At 36.1% G+C, this 27959-nt stretch overlaps 1 protein-coding gene across 8 annotated transcripts in view; it reads right to left on the bottom strand.

Annotated features, from left to right (window-relative positions):
* Positions 1-1839: 1839 nt before the first annotated feature.
* The window catches only part of adgrb1a (adhesion G protein-coupled receptor B1a), a 212807-nt gene continuing 186687 nt past the window's right edge, over positions 1840-27959 (bottom strand). For 4 of the 8 annotated variants that reach the window (XM_049480345.1, XM_049480344.1, XM_049480348.1 and 1 more), the window contains exons 24-31: positions 25385-25483; positions 16004-16175; positions 15807-15902; positions 13796-13835; positions 11207-11877; positions 5252-5287; positions 4984-5142; positions 1840-3951 (exon numbers count right to left, since the gene is read on the bottom strand). In XM_049480345.1, the coding sequence (XP_049336302.1) occupies positions 3757-3951; positions 4984-5142; positions 5252-5287; positions 11207-11877; positions 13796-13835; positions 15807-15902; positions 16004-16175; positions 25385-25483 (1468 nt within the window). In that variant the 3' untranslated portion in view covers positions 1840-3756. The remainder of the gene's footprint in view (positions 3952-4983; positions 5143-5251; positions 5288-11206; positions 11878-13795; positions 13836-15806; positions 15903-16003; positions 16176-25384; positions 25484-27959) is intronic. The other 4 variants (XM_049480350.1, XM_049480349.1, XM_049480351.1 and 1 more) reach the window with 2 other exon arrangements.

The following is a 27959-nucleotide window of genomic DNA, read 5'->3' on the forward strand; positions in this document are numbered from 1 at the left end:
ATCACCATTTTTCTAGCATATTTAAATGCTAGATACGGTTAAAATGGTATTAATATAACAGTTTAACAGCTGGATCAAACAACTTCACCAAGAAGGAAAAAAGAGAAAACAGCAGCACCTCAGAAACCGGAGCAGCTAAAGAGTCCTTAAAACGGAACTTGCACTGTCCACGTCTAAAAAAAAAAATACAACAATTATCTCATTAACCTCTACAAATTCTACAGATATCTAATAATTAAAAAAAAAAAAAAACAAAAGAGAGTAATATTCCTACCTGGAGTAAAGCCGTGGAACAGTGAAATGACGATGATAGGAAGAGATAAAGCTACAGAGATGCTCAGCAGAAACCGAATGAAGGCCTCAGACCCCGGCTACACTACCACGCCAATCACTGAATTGATTAGAGCACGCAAATAATTGCAATCGTGCCTCACTTCTCCACGCCAAACCACTGGTAAAGCCACAGGCCCAACGGCCAGAAGATCAAGTTCACCGAAAAGAGGAGGGGTTAAAAAAGGTTATTCAGCAGCTAAAGTAACATAGTAAGAGTGCTTCAAACATATTTATATGATGTTTCAAACCAAATAATATCAGTAAATGACTCAAAATAGTGTCCACAGAAAAAGTGTGAAACTACCTGCTTTACTCAAACTAAAGCTAGGTATGGTGTGCGCACTACTTTATATAGTTTTTATTTTACTTGCACATTTTTACTAAGTAGTTATCTTTGTGTGTCCTGATTAAAATACTGAAAGGTATAGGCTGCTCTGAGTGTCAGGTTTTTAGTATCTACATGTATCCTAGAGGTGTGATTATCAAGAAAAAAATAAATCCACCTGATGCTCTTCATGTATGTTGTTAAAGTAATAAACCATGTAATGGACTATAATCAATATTCTTATGCTTTTAACTCATAAACACTCTAGTCTAACCATTTTTGAAACAGATATCTTAGGTGTGAATATATTTAAAGTCTATATATTCAAAAATAAGTAAAAAAAAAAAACAAAACAAAAAAAACAGGTGCTTGGTAAAAATTTGACCAAAATATGGCCAGTTCCAGGAAAATATAACAATTCTGCTCCTTTTACATTTTAAATGATTATATGTTTGAGCAGCTGTATGTCTTCTGGAGTAAAAGAGCTCAGGGCATGAGACTGTCTGATATAATTACTGTGTTATAAGACCTGAAAAAACTCACCAAAACAGCCTAGGGTTCAAATGGTTAAACTGCACTTTTTTATGATTGGAACAAGAGCCAATCATGTTCTCACCACTAACAAGTTTCACACTTTGATCTATACTACATATTACACAGAGAAAAACTAGTAGGTTCTAGTAATTTGTGCACATGTAATGTAATGTAATGTATTTGTACCTACATTTAAGTACTAGTAGGGCCCTCAACTAGTTAGTATTTTGTAAAATACTGATTCATAGAGAGCAGTTACACTGTTAAGTGTTGGGAAAGTAAAAGGTACTGTAAGTTTCAGAAAGGTACCTAGTTGTTACACTCTTGTTCCTAGTTCTACTTTATTTATACATACAGTTAAAGTACCTGTGAGACCCAGTAAGTATTTTGAATGTATTAGTTCATCCAGAGAAGTTAAGAGAACTTATAGAGAACCGAATTGTCTGTACAAACAGGCAAAAGATTCTGTCAGAATTCACATCCACCATTAATACAGGTTACTCCACTCTCATATTCCGCAGATCAAGTATATTTTACACTGGAGTTCTCTTTTAAATGTTGCTTTTTTAAGGCAATAAGTTAACAAAACGTCTCTGGGATCAAAACTTGGGAATGACTGTGTTCAAATATGACGCGTCACAAATAAGTATATAGGCATTTTTTATTAGAAATATGACACATTCATCTTGTGCTCTGAAAACTGTACATTAACAAAGAACCCGATTAACTAAAAAAGGGAGCGTGGAAGGGTGGCGGGGATGGAGAGGTCGGACGAAGTACAGATTTTTTTTTTTTTTCTGGAGTGACAGTCAGTGATATTAAAACACACACTGTTACATGGAGTTACAGAACACTCATATAGTCCAGTAACCTGACAAGATCTGGGGAGCTCATAATCGCAGTGGTTTTCATAATAAGAATAACAATATTCCCCAAGCACAGTAAGAAAGATATTTATAGGCTAAAATTCATTCTGTAGAACTCTTTTTGGAAATAATTACAATGCTGTACAACAGGACTCTGAGGAGTGAGCCTTGTGCTTTCTCTGTATGAGACCGTCGACCGACCACGTTTATATACGCAAACCCACCTCTCCGCAGATTCATATACCTTCTCTGTTGATCTATCTATAAGATTTAGTCATATATATTCATATATGTATATAATGTATTTATTCCCTTTGTTTCCTTGCACTTTCAGACATATAATTCTATACATGTTACATATACTCTCTAAGAGCCGCTTGAAGTCGGCTCACTTGCACTTTGCTCTGTGTGATCTGTGATCGGCACCTCCACCACAGTTCTGAGGAGCGCGTCAGAGAAGGCGTCGCCGTAGACGTAAGCTTACAAACAGTCCTTCTTTACGAATTCTTTACGACTAAGTCGTCCTTTTCGCTTTTCGTGCCACGGGCAACGCAGCACATCCACAACCAAGGGTGGGGTTTCCTTTCTGATCCAGCAGGGCATGCCCCATCCTCTTTAGAACCTGAATGTGGTTGAATGAAGGTCACCCAATGAGGATACTCCATAAGACAGAGAGAGAGAGAGTCTTTCGGTTAAATCGAGGCCCCTCACAGATGTTGTAGATGTTGTCTGAAGCATTCATTGGTGGTTAACATAGGTATGGTGGATGGCTCGCTCGCTGATTCTGGGCTATGGGGGGCACGGACATGGCGGTTTTGGCTCAGTAGGGTTGTTGTGTGGTCCAATACTCCAAAACCTTTCTCTTCTTTCGTTTCTTTCACTTCTTTCGCTCATTCGTCAACATTAACAACACTAACAGTCGTATGCGGATGGCTTTGGCCTCTGTACTCGGGTAGCGGAGACCCCACCACCGTCACCACCCACCACAGCTGAAGCAGCATAGACATTTGCTTTTGTGGCACATGTAATAATAGTAATAATAAGAACAACAACTCATCACTCGAATCCGTTAGAAGAAGCTTGATGACGTTTTCGACTTTGAGTAACAAGGTTTCCCAGTGTGGCTCTCCAGGCCTTTGCTTGACGATTTGAAGGCTTCAAGTGTAGCTTTAAGTCCAAAATCTTTCTTATCTTACCTACAGGACGGTGGAAAATATTTTTTGTCAGTTTGTACGTACGCGTTCGTGTCTATGTGTCCGAGAAGAGTGTAAGAAACTGAAGGCCACACAACTCAGGCTCCTCCAGCCCACAGCCTGAATTTCTGCTCTCCTGCTTTGCTTAGACAGTCGCTCCCCGTGCTCCCGCACCGCACCGAAGTCCCAGAATGCCAAAGAGGGTCACCACAAAACTCCCCGGATGCCACAGATGTGGGTAACGTCAGGTCGTCTCCACAGCAACGTGTTCAGACCCAAGTGTTACGATTCCCTTTGACATTAAGGGAAAGGCCATTCCAGCATGGAAAGAAAACAAATTGTACACGCTGAAAAAATTGACGCCGGATTCCTTCTTCTTCTTCTTTTTTGTTTATTTCTCGTCCCCCTCGCTCGCTCACTCGCTCGCTCACACGTCTTTCTCTTCCCTGCCAGTGGAGTTTTTTTGTTTTTTAGTTCCAAACCGATTTGCAGTGCTGGAGGTCTCTCAGACCTCAGTCTGCAGGTCCATGATCTCCTGGCCCACCAGAGGGATGGTGGCGCTGGCCTTCTCCCACTCCACCGCCTGCAGCTCCAGCGGAGACGCCTGCAGCGGCTCCAGCTCCTTCCGGACCCACGACGGCGGAGAGTGCGTCTTCCTGATGGCCTCCCAGGCCCTCTTACTGGGAGTCTGCTGCTTGTCCTGTTAGAGGAACAAGAAAACAGAGAAGAACTACACTGAGAACTGTGATGTATGATGTGTTCCTTGTGCACAAGAGATACTGTGGAGCAAAGAATCAAATGTCAACGGAATCAAATGCTGGTCACTGCACTCATAAGATAACACCTCACAACTTATACAGGTGTAATAAATTCCTCTAGGTAAAAGTTCCCTCTATCCAATTTGTCATGCATTATTTATTCCAGTGCCCCATGTTGGTTTTATCTACCTTCAAACATTATACCAAGTATAAACTAGTATTTTAATTGGCACCACTAATATAAATATAATTGCATTCTACACTTCTTACATTCCATCTTTTATTTACTTTAAAATATCCACTATAAAAACCTGCGTCTTATAAAGAAAGAAGTGCAATTAATCACAGTTAATCACAGAATATTGTTGTGATTTATCTTAGTCATTTTTTTTTTAAAGCTGATACGATGATCTATACGTTTTGGGATTTGGGGGACTTAGGGCCCTCTCTGGTAAGAATGGGTTATTGTACTGACCATGCGGAAGAATCATTTCAAACTGGGCAGGTGTGATGCGGTCTTCTTTCAGAGCGGATAAATTTGATTCCAGCTTATGTTAAGTTAAAAAGAGAGAGATCGTGCTCAGTCAGAAACTTCACTCCTTCGTGTCTTTGGTTTTACTATGAGTGAATGAGCTACTGAGGTCTGAGTTTCCTCTTCTGAAGTCTTCATTGCTCCACCAGCCGCTCACGTTTGGTAAAACTGAGCCGGATCCTCTTTTAGAGGCTGTACGTGTGACTCAAGTACATAAAGACGTGTTACATGGCTAGAAAAATGAGAAAACCGTGAAAAGCGACCTGACACCCCAGTTTTTAGAATTAATATATATTAGGATTAGCAGGGATGGTCGTTCCAGTACACTGTTACCATTAAACACAATATTTTGTCCCTTCTCCACTCCACTGTTTAGAAACAAAATAATACGAACTGCCGCTTTAATCGTTAAACACCACTAGAAATGAACCAAGAAGCTTACACTAAGGTTGGTTTTGTCGCTGCCTCCTGACGATACGCTCCACCTCTTCCCAGGCTTGTTATCGACCGGTGGAGACTCCCTGTCCTTCTCTGCATGCTGCAGCTTCCTGTTGAGGTCCTGGAACATGTCCTGGTGGCGCTTCCGTGTGTGCATGATCTTCTGCAAGAGCGAGAAAAAGACACAGGACGCTCTGTGAGCGAGAGCTGAACACGGGTACAGGCCAACACTGAGAGTAATGGAGGGGGGTGTATGTGGGTAATGTAGGTACCTCAAAGTCCAACTCTGCGTAGCGCGATTTTCGTCTCTACACAGAAAAAAATGTAAAAAAAACAACAAACAAAATAGATGGAGTTACTGTGTTTGATCAGTGAGAATAAAACTGTGACACAAAATAAAGTCTGGATTAGAGGAAACGATATAAACAGGACGAAAAGGAATGGAGGAATGTAAAGGGCTATATGCAGTTTTTTGGGGAGACCTTGGCACGGGCGTGCAGTAAACAGCTTGTGACCGCGTGGCCTTTCGCTAGCCTGTCAGAAAGCGTCTGAGGAGAGCCTGACCTTCTGCCTGCTCCGCCACCACCACAGCTGCTGCCCCGCACTGCATTCTGGGAGCCTGTTTGGCCTGGGGTCAGAAGAGGCGGTCCGGGGTGTGCGCTCTGTGGTCTCTGTGCTGTCCAGACTACTCGCTGGCTAGCGTTCAAAACGTGAGCAGGAGCTGACCTTTGGAGAAAACGTATTCCCTCCGTTATTCTAAACACGCTAATGTCTGGAGCTTTACGTCTTTTACCTCTGAGAGTAGAGGTGTGCCATATCTGGTCATATGCAGTAATATCAGCAACATTAACATTTTTGACACAATAAAAATAAACTCCATATATATTGTGATAACGCAGTATTCTTAAACGCAGTGTATTTATATTCGTTTGAATATTTATTACTTTTTTTTGCTGTTTAAATATGCTTAAATATTGCTCTTAATATTTCACTTCAGTAGTCTGGTAGGATTTTTTTTGGTTACATTACTTTATTTTTTATTTTATTATTATTATTATTATTATTATTATTATTATTGTTATTATTATCCTATACAAAATCAGTATCTGGGTAATGTTTATAGTTTTTTTTTTTGTAGAAAACTTTTAAACTTATACTAAATTAAATTTCATGTCAATGTTTTGTCATGTGAGCAAGAATATTGCGAGAATTATTATATATGCAGCTGAAACTGGATGAATGTTGCATAAGACATCACCTCCCCACAATTCAATTTGATTACTGTATATTTTGTCTGTTGCATAGAACCCTTGCCCCGCCCCCCCAAGTTAGGATAACTTTTGTCTAGACTAAGCTTGAATCAGAGTTAAATCATAAAATGTCCTGTTTTTATTTTAGTTACTTTATCGTTGCAATTTGACCAGTTTTTACAGTTTTAAACATTTTTCCAGTGGTTTTTTTTTATTATTCTTTCAAAAATTTAAACTGCTGTTGATGCTAGTAGACTCTCGCCTAATGCTTCCTTCCTCTCATGCTTTCTCTTCAGACATATTCCACCTTTAAAAGGTCTAGAAAAGTTCTAGAAGAGTGCACTCACACTACTGTTGATCTGGACCATAAATTAGCTGATCTAGACCAAGACCACGTTTTACTGTTGGCCCAAATCTTGTTTCTTTGGTCCAGAACGTGGTTTGTAGGACCTTTCCCACCTGATATTTTAGGTTAGACTAAGACACTACACAGTCTGAAATCTGAACAAAATAAGGCAGGTATGAAAGGACCTACACTCTATAAAATTGCAAGTTAAGATAACTTTTGTCTAGATTAAGCTTAAATCAGAGTTAAATCATGAAACGTCCTGTTTTTTTTAGTTACTTCATCATTGTAATTTGACCTGTTTTTAAAGTTTTAAAAAGTTTTTACAGTGTTTTTTTTCTTCAATTCTTTCAAAAATTGAAAGTGCTGTTGATGCTAGTAGACTCTCGCTTAATGCTTCCCTCCTCTCACACTTTCTCCTCAGACATATTCCGTCTGCTTTAATCCTGATGATACATAATAAACATTGGCATGAATTTGCTGCTTGAAAGGCGAACTGCGCTACGTCTACTCGAGCCACTGAGTACGGAGCCCATTAGCGAGCGGCGGTGGCGGCAGCCATTGCATTGCATCGCATTGAGCCGGAGAGTGGAGCAGAGAGGAGCGGGAGAAGGAGGAACCGAAACAGGGATGAGGTGAACTGAGGATAGGGTGTAATGAAAAAGGGGGGAAAAGAGTTTTCATCACAATTAAATGAGCATCACCCCTCCTCTGAACACGCTGAGCGCTTTAGCCCTTATGATAGTGCCTTTGGCGTACAGAGTTAATGCACAGCCATTTAGAAAACAACTCTGTCACTGGCGGCATGAATAATTCAGGCAGAGAGTCTTCTCTTAATTAAGCTACGCGCAAACAGCGTCGCGCTAGCTACGTTTCCTTCCTACATAGCCTGCAGGTGAGCTCACACTGATACACACGCTTTGATTAACACTCACTCACTGTTCTGCCTGGTTAGGCTACAGGCTAGCATGACCTTTGAGGCTCTGATGAAATTGTACAAGTAGGGAAAGAGTTTGCCACCTTTTAAACTGTGCAATCAGAGCGAGTCTGAGTCTTCTCAAATCAGCTAATCGTGGCGAAGACCTTTCTAGCTTAGTTTAGCTGCAGACTAATGAGTGTCTGGTTTAAAACTCTATAAAAAGCTCTGGAAAAATATAAGAGACCACTTCAGTTTCTGAATCAGTTCATCTGATTTTGCTTTTCAATTTATAGGTATATTTTTTAAGTAAAATGAATATTGTTATTGCCTTATTCTATAAACTATAGGCAACATTGCTTTCAAATTATAAATACAAAAAAATGTCATTTAGGGCATTTATTTGCAGAAAATAGCTGAGAAATGGCTGAAATAACAAATTTCAGCAAAGTTTATATTCATAAAGATTATAAAGAGTTCAGAAATATTTGTGTATTTGGTGGAATAACCCTAATTTTTTAATCACAGTTTTTTTTTGTTTATACATCTTGGCATGTTCTCCTCCACCAGTCTTACACACTGCTTTTGGATAACTTCAATACAGTTCAGCTTGATTTGGTGGCTTGTGATCATCCATCTTCCTCTTGATTATGTAATTATGTAATAATTTTTGAAGTGGTCTCTTATATTTTATATTTTTATAGCTGTACAACTCTGTGTTATGAACTTTTGTCTAAACAGAACTGTGTACAAAAAACAGGGGTGCTGTAACACATGCATATAAATAACGGATAAAGGATTGATAAACACTTATACATAATACACAGCTAAATAAAGAGAAAAGAAAGAAATCAGACAAAACAGGAGTCAGGCCTTCCCATGAATAACCATATATCAACCATTTTTTTCTATTAATAGAAATCAGTGTTTTTTTTTCTTAACTGTTGCACGTTATTATATTTTAAGTGCCTTCATAAAGGGGGAAAAAAAGAAAATCCTGATAATGCATATTTTATTTATTTAATCTAAAAAAAAGTCCAAAAAAAGGAAAAAAGGTAACTGGAAGAAGTTGATTGATGGTTATTTGTGGGAAGGGCGTAAGCATGATAAACATTTAAATATTTAGGAGACAGTCTTACACACCACATCAACATCTTAAAATGGTTAGTGAATGTAAAAGAGTCTTGTTGGTACAGCTGTAATATTCCTGCCAATACAAAGGAATGAATCTAGCAAATAAATCTAATAGATACTGATCTCAGTTCATCCTAAAAATGATCTTAAATAGTTCTCTTGACAGTAAATACCATGTACCATGCATTTTATTATTGTGTCAATTAAAGACTAAAATGATATACTATTGGCGAATTACTAGATTTGCATCTAAAAAATAAGAAATATATATATATATATATATATATATATATATATATATATATATATATATATATATATATATATATATATATATATATATATATATTGTATTTTATGTATGTCTACAAAACAAGAAAATATACTTTTCTAAACTGATTAAGATTAATAAAGGCCAATAGGCCAATAAAAAAAAAACTATTTAACATATTTTTGAATGTCTATTAATGCCTTTAAAAGGTATATATACTCATTGTCTAAAATGCATATAAATGACAGATAAAGAAGAAGAACAAAACGAGTCAAATAACCATATATAAAACAACCAAATAAATCGGTTATTTTCTTTACTGTAGCAAGTTATTGTATTTTAAGTGTCCACATTACTGATGTCTATATACACCTACAAAAACAAGTAAGTATACTTTATTTTACTGATTTAAAGACTTTACATTTTTTACTTCTCTATAGGCCAAAAAAATCCATATTTTTTATGTCTATAAAAAAGTATTTACACTCAATGTCATAAAATAGTTGCAACCAACTATAAAATAACTTTGTGGGCAAGCTTAACATTGAAAAACATGTGATTTATTAAATTATTTTACGCTTGGCTTTGCAGGTGACGTAAGAAGGAAAGAGCCTTGTTGTGCATGCTTTCCATTCTGACTCGTGCTGTTGTGTTTTTACCATTTTTTTACAAGCAAAGTTTGCCTCAGAAAAGAGAAATTTGAGAAGTTGGAACTGTGCAGTGATGCAGTCTTTCTCTCAGTGCCAGCACCCTTGGCAGACGACTGCATGACAAAGAACTAAATGCACAGAGACCATTAATAGTATGTTGACATCAGCAAAGACTGCAATGGTGTTGTGCCAGATTTTGTATATAGGCCTGCAAATACAATTAAATATATCTTTATTGTACAAGTAAATATATTTGTATTGTTATGCAAGAGCATTTTGTTCTGGAGTTAAATATTTTAAGGTTTTTAAAACCTGCTCTGGAATACCCCAGTTACATTCAGAAAACGCTGCTGCTTCTCTGTGTGTAGGTGCTTTTTTTTTTTCAAACCACAGCGGTGTGGCTCGTAATTCCCTGCTGTGATTGGATCTGCTGAATGCTGTTTTTACTCTGGCTACCGAGCGATGACAACAACAACAGCAACAGAAACAGCCAAAAAAAAAAAATAGAAAAACTGAAAAAATGGTGGCTGAATGCCGATCTGTAAACACATAGCCAGTAATCTATCATCAAATAGCCGGGCGAGAACAGAGGACTCTGCAGATGTGATGCAAATCCAGCCTAGGATTTTACACTGGAAGATCACACAAAGCTGCACATGCAGAATTTGATATGCCAAAGATAATTTGTATTAAATATATTTAAGATATCGATATGGTGGTGTAGGAATAAATATCACTGCACAGCCAGAGAGTCAATGATTCTACATTGCACTTTGAATCTTATTGTATTCATCTAATCTTAATGTTTAAATTTTGTACATACAAACATATTTTTACGTACATATTTATGAGTAATAAATATCACCTACATCATAATTCATTGGTATCCAAAGACAAGCACATGTGCTATCTTTTCTAAGGTACTACAGTATCTTATGAATTGTTGACTGTTGTAGGCTGTAAGAGCAAGTTACCATGTTTTTGTGTTTATGTCTATGTGCCAAGGGATTTTACTGAATATTTAAGTGTTTTTCAGTGTTAATGAATAAAAGACTAGATTTATAAATGTAGTGATTATGGGTGAGCTTACATTTTATTCAGTTATTAGGATGGTTGTTCCAATATACCAAGTTTTGGACATTTTTATATTGTTTAGTACTAGAATTTATACTTTATTTTATTTGTTTAAACTTGAGGGAAAACTAATACAGTATGTAGAACTTAAAATATTATGAACTGATTAAATATAATCAACCAAAAATATAGTAGTTAAATACTTAATTTTCTTAGGTAATCAGTTACAAGAAAATATTTGAGCTTTCTGAACCTTTTGAACTTTCTAAACGTTGGTTTTACAGCATGCAAATCTAATTCCTGATTCTGATTTTGTCCATGTGTTGCATTATTTGATCTGTACCATCATGTCAGACCTTTAAAAATATCTCTCATGTTTACAACATAGCGATAAAAATAATTCATCAGTGATCTATCCTCAAGCTCTCCTAGTGACCACACATGCGTTAAACATGCAAAGTTCAAAACAAGGTCAGGTCGTTGGCAGCAAAACCTGTGTTGAGGGAAAAAACGAGATAAAACAAGACGAGCTGTACTTTACATTGACAAATGGTCATTTTCATCCATGACTGGAGGAGCGACTTACCTCGAGGGAGCTCATGGACAGTGTAGAGACGGTCTCGCTTTTCAACATCATGCCTGAATTCCCAGAGTCCCCCGGTTCGCATGCACTGCCGGTCATCTGAGCCTCGCTGGACATGTTCTGGATGGTCTGCACGGGGGACTCCTTGTCTGTGCAGGACACACTGACCCGCTCTGAGGGGAGGGTCTTCAGACCAAAACCTGGCACAGGTTCTGTGCCGGTGGGGTTGGTCAGATGAATGAGCCTGGTCTGGGGCAGCTGCTCGATGCCGATGCTATACTTGGAGGCCTGGTCCTCCTTGCTGCCCTTGGCTGGCCTGAGGGTGTTGTTGTTGTTGGGAAGGATGACGTAACCCTGACCCACTCCTCCCCCTCCTCCGTCGGGCCCTGCGCCGCTGTCCCCGGGGCCTCGGCTGAGGTCTCCATCCAGCTGCTTGAACAGCTCGCCGTCGCAGATGTAGATGGACTTGGCTCCGGGCAGCTCGGTGCTGACGCCCGCGATGGTGCCCTTGTCGCGCCGCAGCGTGAGCGTATGGCTGGCGTAGTCTGCCACGTTCTGCAGGTGCACTTTGGCCATGCTGGCAGGCATGGTGTTGAAGTTGGAGCCCTTCTGCAAAGTGAGCTGCTGAGGAGTCAACTTCTCTTCTCCCTGGAGAGAGGAGCGCTTCATAGTGCCTGGAAGAGAGAAAATAAAAAAAAAGTAAATACTTCTAAACCCAGCAGACACTGCTTATATTGAACAGTCACCCTGTGGATTATTTGTAGGCTTTATGGAACAGTTCCTAAACAGGGATTAAGCCTAGACTTGAACTACATAGCATTTTGGGTGGAGATTTTCCATCAAAAGGAAACTATAGAGTAGGGGTCGGCAATTAAGTTTGGCCGCAGGACAGATATTTTTTCAAGCCATTACGTGGCGGGCCACAAAAAAAATTCTGTTTTGGAAAATGAGGTGTAGTGAAATGGAGTGCTACAGACCAGTTGCTCTCCAGCCCAGAGGGTTGTTGAACCCAACTGCAGAACAATTAATCTCAAAGCAGGTAAACCCAAGAAGAAGTTAAAATAAATAAATAAATACACCTCTCCTCACGTGGTAGTGAATTGGAACACGGCCAGGGGAAAAAAATCCCTTATATGGAGAAAAAATTTATTATAGTTCAAATAACCTCGTGGGCCATATTTCATGCTTGCAGGCCTATTGCCGACCACTGTTATGGATGAAAAGTAAGCTTGATTCTTTTCTGAAAAACCAACCCTATGTTAAACATGACTTGATTCACTATTAACCAAATTAAAGACCAGGTATGACGGTATGGCTGTTAATCATTTTCCTTTAAATTTTAGCAACAATGCACCAGTAGTGTGTACCAACTGGCTTAATGTGCTATGTAATATATTGTAAATATTGTTATGTCATAATACTGGCATGTCAAAAGTCATAGAACAGGGACCAATTACCAAGCAATGTAACATAGAGGGCAGTTATCATTTACATTAAGGCACAATTGGCCTTGCTCTCTCTCTGAGTGGGTAGATGGAGCTTTCTCTCCTCACATTACTTCAAAGGGTGATGTCGATCAGCACATGCACAGCGTCTGTGAGTCGCTGCGCTTTCCTCCGAGTGTACTGTGATGCTACTCGGCAGTGCTACATCAGCAGCAGTTTGAAAAGAGGCGGTGATTGGCTTTGCATGTGTCAGAGGAGGCGTGTTCTAGTCTTCACCCTCCTTGTGCTGAAGCATCAGTAGTGATGGGGGATATATAGTTGGGTAGCAGTTGAATGGGTGGGACGATTGTCCAGATAAATTAAGGGGGAAAAAAACGGGCTCTCACCTATTTAAATGTTCTTAAATGTTCTTGTTAAATAAAGATAATTACCTTTTTTATTGTCCGGTCAGTGTATATACTGTATCTGTATATATCTACATAGCAAAATCCTAGTATCTCCATCCTTATGTTTTCTACCTTTGACGTAATTTGATTTTAATAGTACTGTCAGAAAGATTAAAAAAAATGTGGCTATAAAATAATGTTTCTGAATGCAGCCAATATTAATGTATCAGCCCGGATGGCTACAAATATACAATGTACCCATTCAACTCTAATTCAATCACACACCGCACACACACACACACACACACACACACACAAAAATCACTCTTAAAACACGCTGACAGCCTGATGTGTGTCTCCAACATGCGACGTCTCTAGATGCCAGTGTGATATCCCATCTAGCGCGATAATCAGATTCCCACCCTTGATGGATATCAGAGAGGAGAACGCTGTTTGACGAGGAGGCGTCGGGAGGGACTTAATTAGGAGCGGCCGGCGGATCTGCCGCACAGCGAGGGAGTGTGCGGCCCTATTTACCTGAGCATTACATCTCAGCGGCAAGCACATCACTCTCACAATCTCCTGGAAGAAATTGAATTATAGGTGTGTAATGTGGTGCGTTTCTTTTCAAAACAGCCGGCCGCACCTTTGAGAAGCTGTCACAGGGGCTCTCAGAGCAGCAGACGTTTGAGAAAAGAGAAAAAAAACTAAAAGACTTCCCACTTAGAAGCCCTGAAATTGACTGCAGACTCGTGTCTTACCTGATCTACACGCCATGTCCACGTCCTTCTCAAAATCAGTCTGAAAGACATGCAAGGAGATGCATTTCAGTGGAAAAGTACAAAAAAAAGCACAGCCTAGTGTAGAGGGTGATGGGTCAAAAAAGCACGTGAAGACTTTTTAAAAGGGTATGAAAGCAGATTTTTATACTGCACATGCTATTTTTATTTTACTAGTTTTAGTTAATCAATGCTTTCAGTATTGATCAAGTTTCTGAAACTTTAAAACGTTAATTTAATATAAATGGACATAAATGTTAATATATGTAAATTTAATGTTTTTTTTTTTTTTTTTAGACACATTTTATTTTTATTCTAATGCTAACGCTTAAGTCTGGAGGCATGTATTTGTAATAGCCTACCCTGATGTTTATGAGTTCATGAGTAATAATGCCACATTTTTTACTTATTTCTGATCCCTGACCTACTTATATGAATATCTCAACAACAAAATATTATCTATTTTTTATTAATAATAAAGTTGGAAATACTTCAAATTAATTTTACACAGTATTTTTGTTTGTATTTTGGTTTAACATTAGATTAAGTTCTTGTTTTTTGTTCATTTGGTTTTAGTTGTTTTACATTTCTATTTTAGATAAATTTCTCAATTACCTTAAGTTTTTTAGATTTATTAAGGATATGTTCTTGGATAAGTTTTGTATTTTAGGCTCAGTTCACAGTTTATTCTTATATTTTATGCTCAATTCTTAGTTTATTTTGTATTTTTTTTACCAGTTCTTAAGTTTATTTTTGTATTTCATGCTAAATGTATACTTTCATTCTGTATTTTACGTTTAGGTCTTAGTTTAATTTTGTATTTTACGTTTAGGTCTTAGTTTAATTTTGTATTTTATGTTTAGGTCTTAGTTTAATTTTGTATTTTATGTTTAGGTCTTAGTTTAATTTTGTATTTTACGTTTAGGTCTTAGTTTAATTTTGTATTTTATGTTTAGGTCTTAGTTTAATTTTGTATTTTACGTTTAGGTCTTAGTTTAATTTTGTATTTTATGTTTAGGTCTTAGTTTAATTTTGTATTTTATGTTTAGGTCTTAGTTTAATTTTGTATTTTACGTTTAGGTCTTAGTTTTATTTTGTATTTTATGTTTAGGTCTTAGTTTAATTTTGTATTTTATGTTTAGGTCTTAGTTTAATTTTGTATTTTATGTTTAGGTCTTAGTTTAATTTTGTATTTTATGTTTAGGTCTTAGTTTAATTTTGTATTTTATGTTTAGGTCTTAGTTTAATTTTGTATTTTACGTTTAGGTCTTAGTTTAATTTTGTATTTTACGTTTAGGTCTTAGTTTAATTTTGTATTTTACGTTTAGGTCTTAGTTTAATTTTGTATTTTATGTTTAGGTCTTAGTTTAATTTTGTATTTTATGTTTAGATCTTAGTTTAATTTTGTATTTTACGTTTAGGTCTTAGTTTAATTTTGTATTTTACGTTTAGGTCTTAGTTTAATTTTGTATTTTATGTTTAGGTCTTAGTTTAATTTTGTATTTTACGTTTAGGTCTTAGTTTAATTTTGTATTTTACGTTTAGGTCTTAGTTTAATTTTGTATTTTACGTTTAGGTCTTAGTTTAATTTTGTATTTTATGTTTAGGTCTTAGTTTAATTTTGTATTTTACGTTTAGGTCTTAGTTTAATTTTGTATTTTATGTTTAGGTCTTAGTTTAAGTTTGTATTTTATGTTTAGGTCTTAGTTTAATTTTGTATTTTATGTTTAGGTCTTAGTTTAATTTTGTATTTTACGTTTAGGTCTTAGTTTAATTTTGTATTTTATGTTTAGGTCTTTATAAATCATAGAAACATAACAACTGGCACAAAGGCAAAAAAGATCTTGTAATTGTGATTTCATTATAAACTGTACATGCATTTTTACTTGGTTAAGTAATATGTTATATTTTAATAGTAAAAATTAACAATAACAATAGTAAAATTAGTAAAAATCATTAAGAAATAAGTAAATATTATTATTTCATAAATTACCATTAGCTGAGCATGACCATTCTGGAAAGATCCACCCGAGTCCCCGTTACCATCTTCCTGCCGATCGACAACTCGACACTTCACTGCTTCTTGAACCTGTTAGATAACAGGAAGAACAAACATAAAACATACATAATAATTATATATTAGCACCACAAAATAAAAGTCCCCTATTGATTCTATTAAAGCTTCCCCACCTCTCTGCGGAGGATGCAGTGCACCATCACGATGACGAAGCCCTCCAGAGAGTCGAAGACGGCGAAGAGGATCTGAAACAGGGCCGAGCGCCGGTCAGTGATCGCCAACACTGCAGACATCCAGGTGAGAGCCAGCAGCGGCAGAACCACACAGGAGCTCCACAGCGACGCCCTGCAGGACGAGGAGAGAACAGCATTCAGCTCTCCCAACACAGTATAACCAATCACAACTCTCACAAAGAGGGCAAAGCTTATGGTACACTGTATTCTCAGCTCTACTAAAATCTACATGTGTTTAACAAGTTATGAGCTCAAAGAAATTCTTCATTTATTCATAATTTATTTCATATTTTTTTCTTGTTTAGGTGCACTGAATTTATAATAAATGTGTGCATCACGTCCACATGAATAAAATATATGATATCAACACACTGCTTTGTTATAAGTGTTTTAGTTTTTGTATGTAGTTTAAGCAAATGCAACATTGTAGCTATCATGCAAAAAAAAAAAAAATCGTACTACTTTAAAAAAAAGACTCATTTATAATGGGTTTATTGATGGTTATTACTTAAGTTATAAACCATTAATAGGCATCTACAACATAAATAGGAAAGGCAACAGTGGCCTGTCGTGCAACAAGTAGTGATTCCTGATTTATTAATACTGTTAAACCTTACATCATACTTATAGATGCTTATTTCACTTTGTCTTTTCCATCAGTCATCCTTTATATTTATATATAGTAAAATATTAATTTAACTATAACAACATATTAAATGACTAAACTGAATTTCTATATTATTTTATTAAATATATATAACAAATATATGTTGTCACTGCTGTTCTTTCTAATTATATGTTGTAAGAGCTTATTAAGGATTTTATAGTTCTCAGTTTAGTTTTGTATTTTATGTTCAGTTCTCAATTTATTTTCATATATATAACGATATGCCATTTAAGTCTTTATGATTTGAATATATCATAATAACATAACAACTGGCTCCACAGGCCATATATATATATATATATATATATTTTTTTTTTTTTTTTGTAAAATGTGCTTTTACATAAAATGCAAACATTACAAGATAATACACAATTTAATTGTGATTTCCTCAGTTTAACCTCAGATCTTACTTATAGATGCTTATCTTATTTTGTATTTTCCATCAGTCATCATTATTGACATAATTTCAGTAAATAACTTTAATCATTTAACTATTACAATATATTAAATAACTATATGACTAAGCATTCTATATTATTTTATTAGATATGCTACAATAGTAATTGTCACTGCTGTTCTTTCTATTTATGTGTTGTAAGAGCTTAGTATTGAAATATTTAAAAATTTTATGTTTAGTTTTAAGTTTAGTTTTGTATTTTATGTTCAGTTCTCAATTTCCTTTTTACATTTTTTGTATTTTTTGTTCATTAAGTTCAGTTCTCAATGTATTTTCATATATATATAACGATATGCCATTTCTTTATTTTCTTTATATTTCTTTTATTTTTCAAGTCTTTATGACTCGAATATATCATAATAAAATAACAACTGGCACCACAGGACAAAAAAAAAAAAAAAAAAATATATATATATATATATATATATATATATATATATATATATATATATATATATATATATATATATATATATATATATATATTTTTGTAAAATGTGCTTTTACCTAAAATGCAGAAATGATAAGATAATACACCATTTAATTGTGATATCCTCAGTTAAACCTCAGATCTTACTTATAGATGCTTATAGATCTTTACTTTGTCTTTTCCATCAGTCATCATTAACATTTCTGTTAATTTATTTCTGTTTTTTATTTAACTATAACAAAATATTAAATGACTATTTCTACATAATTTTATTAGTTATGTTTAAAAAAATTGTTTGTTGTTATTTTATTTATGTTTTTAAAATATTTACAGCTTAATTTATGACATTAATAAACTTCTTTATACACTATTTATAAACCTTTTTTATAAAGGAGCCTTTTTTAGATTTTAAAGTGACAGCAAAAATGTTTCAAGCTTTAATAACGTGAATGTATTTTGAGTCATTTATAGTTATTTTGGAGCATTTCTATTGGTCCATTCATCATTAAATTTTAAGAACAACTGGCTTTTTATTAGCATTATGACAAAATATTTTTTTTTTTATATTTTTTAAATATTTTATTAATGTGGAAATGATTGATGCCTTTAAATATTACTAATATTTCAAGTGCACACGCTATTTATTACTTTCCAGGTAAAAATGCAGATACTGAGTCTGATTTGCCCTTTTTGTTGATAACAATAAAGTCATATCCATATACTGAACCTATAGCACTATGAATACACTATCAATATAAACAGAAGCATACACCCTTCAGTCATATTATAGATGTACATTATTCACATATACAATATATGTACGTATGTTTGCATAGATATGTAGCAAAACATGGAAGAAGGAGCACCGGGTAAAGGAGGGGTGAACGTGAGGAATGGAACGATGATAAGAAACAGAGGAGGAAGATGGAATATGGAGAAGATGAAAGGTGGAGAAGATTAGACACGGTGATGAGCATGAGGGAGGAGTGCTCTATTCTAATCCACAGCCAGACTAACTGTATTCATTTTTATTTTATCTGTCTTCATGCTGCTGCTCTGCGCTTCATTCTCATCATTGCTTTATATTTATATATATATATATATATATATATATATATTTTTTTTTTTTTTTTTTTTTTTTTTTTTTTTTGTATATGTATTCTTTTTTGTTTACTTCTTCTATTTATCTATTGCTTTATTTATTTTAACTTAAAACAGACAATCATTTCAGCCAGGTTACTATTTTGTATATTCAGCATTAGTATTGTTCTGATACTGACCAAAATCACAAGATCAAATATTCATATTCAAATGTTCAAAAAATATATAAACCAGTATAAACGCCTAAAAAAGCCAACGCTACACGTCTTCAAGACTACAGTACATGTCAGTATTCCAGACTTCATTAGGACATTAAGCAAAACACATTCAGACAAATATATGATTAAAAGTTTAGTGTAAAATAGGAAACAAATCATATGTTTTCTCACTCATATTGATATCAGCAGATACTTAAGGCTGCATTTTCTGAATGTGCACACATACATTCATCATCAAAGAAATATAATAATAAGAAATAATAATAACTGCACCCAGAAGGAAGTGTCAGACTGCAGTGTTTGTTATTCAGAAGGAAGATAAGTGTTTGCAGGCACAATAAATGATTTAAAAGTTTTGATAATATGAATTCTTTATTTTAACCCTCCTGTTACATTACGGGTCAAATTGACCAGTTTTAAAGTTCTAGGAAGATCTAGGAAAAATAGTTATAAGTATTTTTTTTCAGTATGAAACTTATTTTGCTTGCCTTAATTAACATAATCAACATATAATATGAAAGTGGTTCATCTCACATATTTGCCACCCCACTCCTGCAAAAATAAAAACTAAAATAAAATTGCAATGTTACGTTTCAATGTTATGTAAAACTATTGTGTTTTATATGTTGGTCTTTCAAAAGTAATAAAGTTTTGAAACTTTATATATATGAAAAACGAGTGAATTATTGTAATTGAACCATTACCTGTTAGATGTGAGGAACACCACTACACTAAATGTTGATTTATAAGTTATTAATCAAATATTTACATTGCTTGTTAGGATTTTTTGGTTTCAGACATCTTTTGTATAATTAAACATATTAACATACACCATACACCAACAGGAGGGTTAAATGCGAAATATAATAAACTGAATTTTTTTTTTCTATATTGTGCTTTTAAATTTTTTGGATGAAGTGCATAATTAATTCTAGCTAGCTGGACAGATGGCCATGACATAGCATCATGGTGTCTTGAGATAGCAGCAGTACGAGGGTGAGTATTGTCCTGATTAGGGCTGGGTATTGAAATTCGATACCAAAAAGGTACCGACCGAAATGTCTCAGTAAAAGTACTGAAATTTGATGCCTGTTTTCGATACTTTGCATTAAACACTTATAAATGTGGAAAAAACAACTGCGCCGGCACACTGTCACACACAAACAGGGAGCGCGCACAGACATGCGGTCGTCAGTCACACTGTCGTTGTGCTGAAATCCCCTCACAATAATGCAGAATTTTTAAGTGATTGACACCACTCATATAACTATTATTTAATGTAGCCAATCTAATGCCGACATTTTCTTAAAAAGGAACTCTTTTCAAACATGATGTACCAAAAGTAGGATAGCCTCATGATGACAGTATGAGAATGTGATTACTCATGTCGGCTGTCAAATAAATACATTTTAGTGAGAGTAATTATCACTTTTCCGATTTTTTGATTAGAATTTAGAAAAAGGCACCAAAAAAAGTATCGCTCGATTATCGGTATTGAATTCAATATATTGAAATGGTACCAGTATCGATTTTTTTTTAAACAACACCCATCCCTAGTCCTGAGGGCCATTAGCTAGCCATATGGCCGGCCATGACATAGCATCATAGTATCTTGAGATAACAGCAGCACTAGTATCGGATGACCTGCTGCTGTTCTGTACACTGTAAGCCTTGATAAGTTGAATTAACTTAAAAACTTTGAGGAAACCGGTTGCCTTAAAAAAGTTAAGCAATGGGTCATGAAAACTTAGCAGTTAGCATAACTTAGAACATCAAGTTATTACAACTAAAGAGGAAGTTGATTTAACTTTAATATTTTTGTTATACTGTAAGACCAGATAAATTGAGTTTACTTAACTTTTTTAAGGCAGCCGGTTTGCCCAATTTTGTTAAGTAATGGGGAATAAAAACTATTCCCCATTCCCCCCCAAACTGTTGGACACACCCAGTATGCAAATAGATTGGGACAGAAGCAAATGGAAAAGAAGCTGCCAATGGCAACAGACTAAACTCAGTTATTATAAGTTGATTTAACTCAAAGATCTCAGTTTGAATGTATATAAGTGCCCACGAATGTTCAACTAACTCAAAATAGTTGAGTATTTTATGTAAAACTGACTTAAATCATTTGAGTTTAAACAACTTCTGGGTTTACTACAGTCAATTCTTTTTGGATGCAACACTTTTTTTTTTTTTTTGACGATAAGAACATTTGGCTACTGTTTATTCTTATCATTTCATCTTATTGTTGTTGCAATTGTAGGTATTTTAGATGAGAAATATTTTTAATTGTATTTTTTTCTGCTTTTAAAAAATGTTAAGCTTTTTTAATAGAAACCTATAATTGCTTTGACTCTTTAGATCAGTCATTTCTCGGCTCTCGGGCCCTTAAGCAGTTTTTAGTCAAAGCAGAGCGGGCCGCTTGTGAATGAAAGCACTGTTGCGTGTCCTCGTTACCCTGAGGCCGGTGTTTCTGTAAATAAAACTACACTGCAGGTCGACTGATGTCAAGTAGTCTGAGGGGAAGATCCAACACGCTTAACAACCCCACAGATTAACTATTTATATACAGAGAGAGACCTCATTATCTGCATCCTGTATGCATGCTCTCTCTTTCTCTCTCTCTCTCACACACACTCACTCACATATATGCACTCACACATACATACTGTACATACATACTCTTCCACAGTCAACAGTACCAATCCCTGACATTTAGCAGAATGTTAAAAGACTGTAATTTATGTACAAACAGTAGACAAACATTAATTATATGACTAGAAGTGGCAGGTTGTGTCAGACGCCACTTTATATAAACTATTCCATTCCTCACTTCTGACACCCACACACACACACACACACAAACAGACACAGTGTATAGCCGGATATTAACCTTTCTTTTTTTCTAAATAAGGAGCAAATTGTAAAGATTACCACAGTATGTGTGCTGTGTGATTACACACTGTGTATGTTTGCCGCTTACTCTTTCTGGGTTATTATCAACACCACTCAACCTCATCTTCTCATCTTGTGATACGCAATGACCTCTCTCAGAGCACTTCATTCTGTCATACATTATATAAATATAAATATATATATATATATATATATATATATATATATATATATATATATATATATATATAGAGTAGTCAGAGTGGAGAATATTGCACACACACACACACAAACGCACACACTTGTACTTACAGTTTAGATCATTTAAAGCTTCTTATATGATCGCTTATATAATAACTTTAGAATAACTTTCCTTAATAACCCATTAACTAATGCTTAATAACTGTTATTTTTCATATTATAAGAAACTAAAAATGTGTAAATACTAATGAACTTTCTCTCCCCGTGTCCTGAGCTGCTGCTGCCAAGTGCCCATCCCACTCCAGCAGAGTTTTATTAAACCATTCCAAGACCTTTTTTCTTCCCTCCCCTCTCTGTTCTCTCTCTCTCTCTATCTCTCTTTCTCACATGTGCTGAGATATACTGCCTGGATGTGTCCACTTGTGGTTCAAGCTTTCAGGAATCAGCCCTGTCCTTCTACTCATCAGAATTATTACACAACCTTTCTAACGCCTGCTTTTTTTTTCTCTTCCTTTCCTTTCTGTTTTCTCTATCTATCTCTTTTACATGTATGGAGATGCCCTGTTCCTGATGTTCCCAGCCTGGCTCTCCACTGCCCGCTGTGTCGTTCTCCGGCTCTGCAGCCCTGCACTGATTACCATTAACACACTCAGTATCTGTTTCTGTATTAGCCATAGCTCTATAGTTTGTGCCCATCACATTCTTATATTCATAAATTAGTACCTGTTATATTAGCCATAGTTCACATTAATTCTCTGTACTGTTTTTGTTCTGTTATTTGTTTGTTGTTTGTTTGTACTGAGCGGGTCAACCCGAGTAGGATGGGTTCCTCGGACTGAGTCTTGGTTCCTTCCAAGGTTTCTTCCTCTTAAAGGGAGTTTTTCCTTGCCACTATGTCAACATAAAATTGGCATCTCTGTGGTGCTGCTCATAAGAGGCGTCGACCTGTTTTTCTCTGTAAAGCGGCTTTGTGACAACTTTTGTTGTAAAAAGTGCTATATAAATAAAATTGAATTGAATTGAATTGAATTGAATTGAATGAACGCATTGGCAACACGAACTGCAACTGATAAACACTTGCCTAGTTTAAATTTGTACACAGTGAATTTGGCAGTATTATATCAACACTGTTAGTGTTGAATTAACACTAAGAGTGTAAGGTTTAACACTAATAAGTGCTGATTTAACACTAACAGTGTTGATATTTAACAAATTTCCTGTGTATTTACAAGCGATTATTTATATTTATTAATGTTCAAATTCTGATGAGCTGATGATTTGCTAACATTTTTAATATGAATATCCATGCTGATAAATAAGTGCCATGAGTGAGCATGTGTTAATATTTAGATTTTGATGAACTACTGTTTTGTTCACATCTACTGATCATTAGTTAAAAAATATATTAAGGAAAGTTATTATAAAGTGTTACCAACATTTGCCCGGTTTAAAATGGTTATTTACTAGCGATTTATTAATGTTTAAATTCTCAAAATTTATCAACGTTCAAATATTCAAATTCTGATGAACGTTTTCACATCTACTGATCATTAATAAATATAACAAATATATGAATAAAAGTTATTATAAAGTGTTACCATATAATCTAAGGGGTTTAGCTAATACAGTGGATCCCAGAGTCTGCCTCAGGACCCCATGTTCTGAGCAGTCTTGGATTTTCACTAGAAATTTTTCCTAGTTTAACTAAAGCAGCGTTGTGTAAAAATATGTATTTTTGCTCTGGGCCTTTCCTTACTCCCTTACTGATGCACAATTGTGCTTTGGGCACCCCCTCGAGCCCCCTTCTGCCTTGTGGCATATATGTATTTCACAAGCTCAGAGATACAGAACAGGCATATACATTTAAAAAAGAAATACTACACAATAAGGCAGAATAATAATATTACAGGATTTTACACAAACATGCCCCAGATTACGCAGCATTACAACATTATACTTCTTACAATGTTTATTCTGCCAGCTTCACCAGAGTTACACAGTGCAGTTATAGTGGCTAGAGATTTTCTGCATTATCTGCATTTTTAGTGCATTACTGGAGCATCGACATGATTTTAAAGCTTCTAATTTTTAAGATAAAACACTACATAATGCTGCACTACATAATGCAATGGATCAGGTGTGTAAAATAAGGGGAAAACACAGAAAAAAACACTGTGTCCCAAAGTCAAGGATGCTTCAGGGAAAGACACGTCACTGAAAGCTTTCTTCTTTTATAGGATCCTTGGAGTTCATCTGAAAATGCACCTTTCATTAGTGAGATTTTAAAAGAACTCTGCTGGCTAACCACTTCAGATCTTAACTGTAAAATCCTTATACACAGGCCTGCACTTCAGTTCAAGTACTATTAAATATACCATCAGTTCCAGGACCCTTAGAATAGAATAGAACCCTTTGGAACTTCACAAAATACACTAAACCTAATAGTCACTAAATCATTCACAGTAGTTTTTGCAGTTTTTGCATTATAATGAACCCCTTAGACCATGTATCTAAACTTATACATTTGTTTTCACACAGGAGCGAGCACAAAGTCTCTTATGATTGGTCAAAGCTATTCAGCTTTCACACAAACTGCTGCACTTTCAAACACAGTGTTTTCAATGGAACGTGCATTGCAGATATCAAGCATAATAACTGAACGTAACTGAAACTGTGCAGCCACGAGCAGTGAATGCTGCATGTACGGTGTTCAGTGTGCAACCAGCTTATCATGGAGCAGCAGCAGAGACAGAGATGTTTGTTGATAGCTAGGGTAACCACGTATCTGGCTAATATATTAGGTTAAACTGCACCTGAACAGCTTTAGTTTAGCTCAAACTTAAGGGGTTATATTTCATTTTTGGGTCAGATTGAGAATTAATTAATCTCTCCAGAGTTTGATGGGCACCAGACCTGGACACTGGGTTGATTTGGTTGTTTTAGTCCGCACACGAGTGCGGCTAAAGTTTTTAAACCTGCCTAAAGGAACCAAACCAAGGGTGCTGGTGCAAAAACGGCCTTACAATGTGAATTTGTCACCTTGCCTACTTTAGCAAGCCTTGAGTAAATCTTGAGTGCACTAAATAAGAGAGTGGAAAGCTTTAGGATAACGCTGCACAGAAAATGGACACATTTTTTCTGCCTCTGGAATCCTCTAATCTACCTCAAGACAGTCTTCCTCACTAGTTTCCCTGAAGGGACGAACCGAAATGGGGGAAGGGGAGGTGAATCAGGAGAAAACCGGGGTAAAAAAAAAAGAGGAAGAGTGAAGTAAGAAATAAGCAGGAAAAGGAAAAGAGAGAACTGAGGGTTCGAGCAGTAAAGAAGTTGGTAAATAATTAGCAGGACTAACATGGCGTTACTGGTAGCTGTGGTGGAAAGGTCAGCCGACGAGATAACTCCGCACTTGGCACATTTGAGCGTCATATTGTACAGTGGCACTGTCATCTGACTGCAAAGTCAAATCAACACACTGAAAATACACACATACACTAACATACATACATACATACCTACAGTACGTACACACTCTCACACACACACACACACACACACACATTAACCAGTGGCCACAGAATCCCCTTTCCAGCTCTCTGTCAGGGCTACGGGGGTGTGTGCAGATACAGCACTGTCACTTGCTCTTTAGCTCTGCAGTAATTGGCCCGGGGTAGGGAGTGGGAGGAAGTGGGGCACGGAGATGCAGTGAGCGGGCGGTGGAAGAGAAGATTACGACTGTAAATAATCAGACCACTCTGTAACTCAACGTGGCAGCCGTTTAACTCCATTAGGTTTGATAAGAGAACTGTTTGATTGGATTGGAGCTTTTGATCGTATCATAGCCTACATGTTTTCCAATACGAGGCGTCCACAGCTGTGATTACTTTTGGGTTTTATATGTGGATATTTTAGCCCCCTGGGGAGAGACACAGATACACACACACACACACACACACAAGCTGATCACAACAACACTCACACACACTACACTCATGTACTGTACACGCCTAAAGCCATGTAAAAAAAAAAAAAACTGTACAACACATTCTCACAGCGGCACACTTGCACACACACTCTCAAACACATACACATACACACACTGCTGCTGCAATGGATATTTATCATTTATTCACTAATGCGTAACACTATGGAGAGTCACATCACTGTGCAGTGTATTATTGTCAGAGGTGGAAAGTAATGAATTACATTTACTCAAATTACTGTAATTGAGTAGATTATATGAGTAATTTGTAATTGAAGTAGTTTTTAAAATAGGTAATTTTACTTTTACTCAAGTAATTTACTTCACTACATTGGAAAACTCCCCATTACTGAGTAAATAATTAAATGCTGGGGAAAAAAAAAACTAATTATTTGAAAAAAACAAAAAAAGAGTTTTGTGCTCCATGGCAGCGCAGCTGAACTTTTCCCAGCAGTGTTTATTATGGTTAGCGGGAGGGACGCTGTGTGAATCAGCTGTGCTCGGAGGAACCGGTGTTCTGTCAAGTTATGCTAAAGTTTGTTTTGTTTGTTTGTTTTATTGGAAACATTAAACAATCTGCTTAAATGTAAAAAAAACATGTAAAGAGCAGTTCAAGCATAGCAATGGCAAGTTAAAAAATAATAATATAATATATAATAATAAACTGTAAAACGATAAAAATACGGTTTATAGTCACCTATATGACCATAACTTTTTAACAGTATAGAAAAAAAAATGGATCACAGAAACCTATGCCCCTTGTTTTTGAAAATGTTTTATGGGGTGGTCTGAACAAATACTGCCTGAGTTTATTTCAGGTCTTTTTTTTATACTTTTATTTTAAATTTTTCCCATTTTCTCCCCAATTTACACGGCCAATTACCCAACCCACTCATTAGATCTCCCCCTATCACTAGCGATGCCCCAACACACCAGGAGGGTGAAGACTAGCAAATGCTTCCTCCGATACATGTGAAGCCAGTCACCGCTTCTTTTCGAGCTGCTGCTGATGCAGCATCGCCGAGCAGCCAGCACGCTTGGAGGAAAGCGCAGAGACTCGGTTCCGATACATCAGCTTACAGACGCCCTGTGCTGCAGATATCACCATAGGAGTTATGTGGGGAAAGAGCGCCATCTACTGTACCCACCCGGAGGGAGCAGGGCCAATTTAGCTCCCTCTGAGCACCGGCAGCTTGATGGCAAAGCTGCATGAGCTGGGGTTCGAACATTTGACCTTCTGCTTATAGTGGCAGCGCTTTAGACCGCTGGACCACTCGGCACCCCACTTCAGGTAATTTTGAAGAGTTTCTATTGGTCCGTTCATAAAGAAATTTTGGCACAGTGTAAGGGACAGTTTGACTGCTCAAATTATGTAGTAAACTTAAAATCAACAAAAATGGAGGTATACAGTGGCGTGGAAAATTTATTTTTTTGTCATACTAATATTTTTCCAATTATGAAATTAACTTTAATATCTCAGAAGGTCCTGGGATAATTTTATCATTAATTTTAATGGGGGGGGTCCTCTGTAATTTTATTCCCGTCCAGAACGGCCATATATATTTTTCTCAGACGTTCTCAGAGAAAATTACAGGCTGAATTACCAACTGTTTTTCACTGAACTTCACTGAATTTTATTCCCGCCCAGTCTCACATATCTGAGTTTCATCACCTCGCGTTTAATAAAATAGCTATTTGTTCACTGCCACGCACCGTAATTACACTTTAGGTGTGCGTTTCCACAGAGATCCACGTGAACACAACAGTGAGTGAAAATGGAGGAGCTACTGAACGTGATGTCATGTTACCGAGAAAGAAAAAAAAAAATCACTGGTCCTCCTGTTTTTTGAATTGCAGTCCGGATGCAAGAGATTTAGCACTGAGTAGATGTGTGAAATATTTTTTTCACAGACGTCCCCCTGAGAAAATAAACCCATCCAGATAGGGC

Source organism: Astyanax mexicanus, chromosome 6 (assembly GCF_023375975.1).
Source record: "Astyanax mexicanus isolate ESR-SI-001 chromosome 6, AstMex3_surface, whole genome shotgun sequence".
Lineage (NCBI taxonomy): Eukaryota > Metazoa > Chordata > Actinopteri > Characiformes > Acestrorhamphidae > Astyanax > Astyanax mexicanus.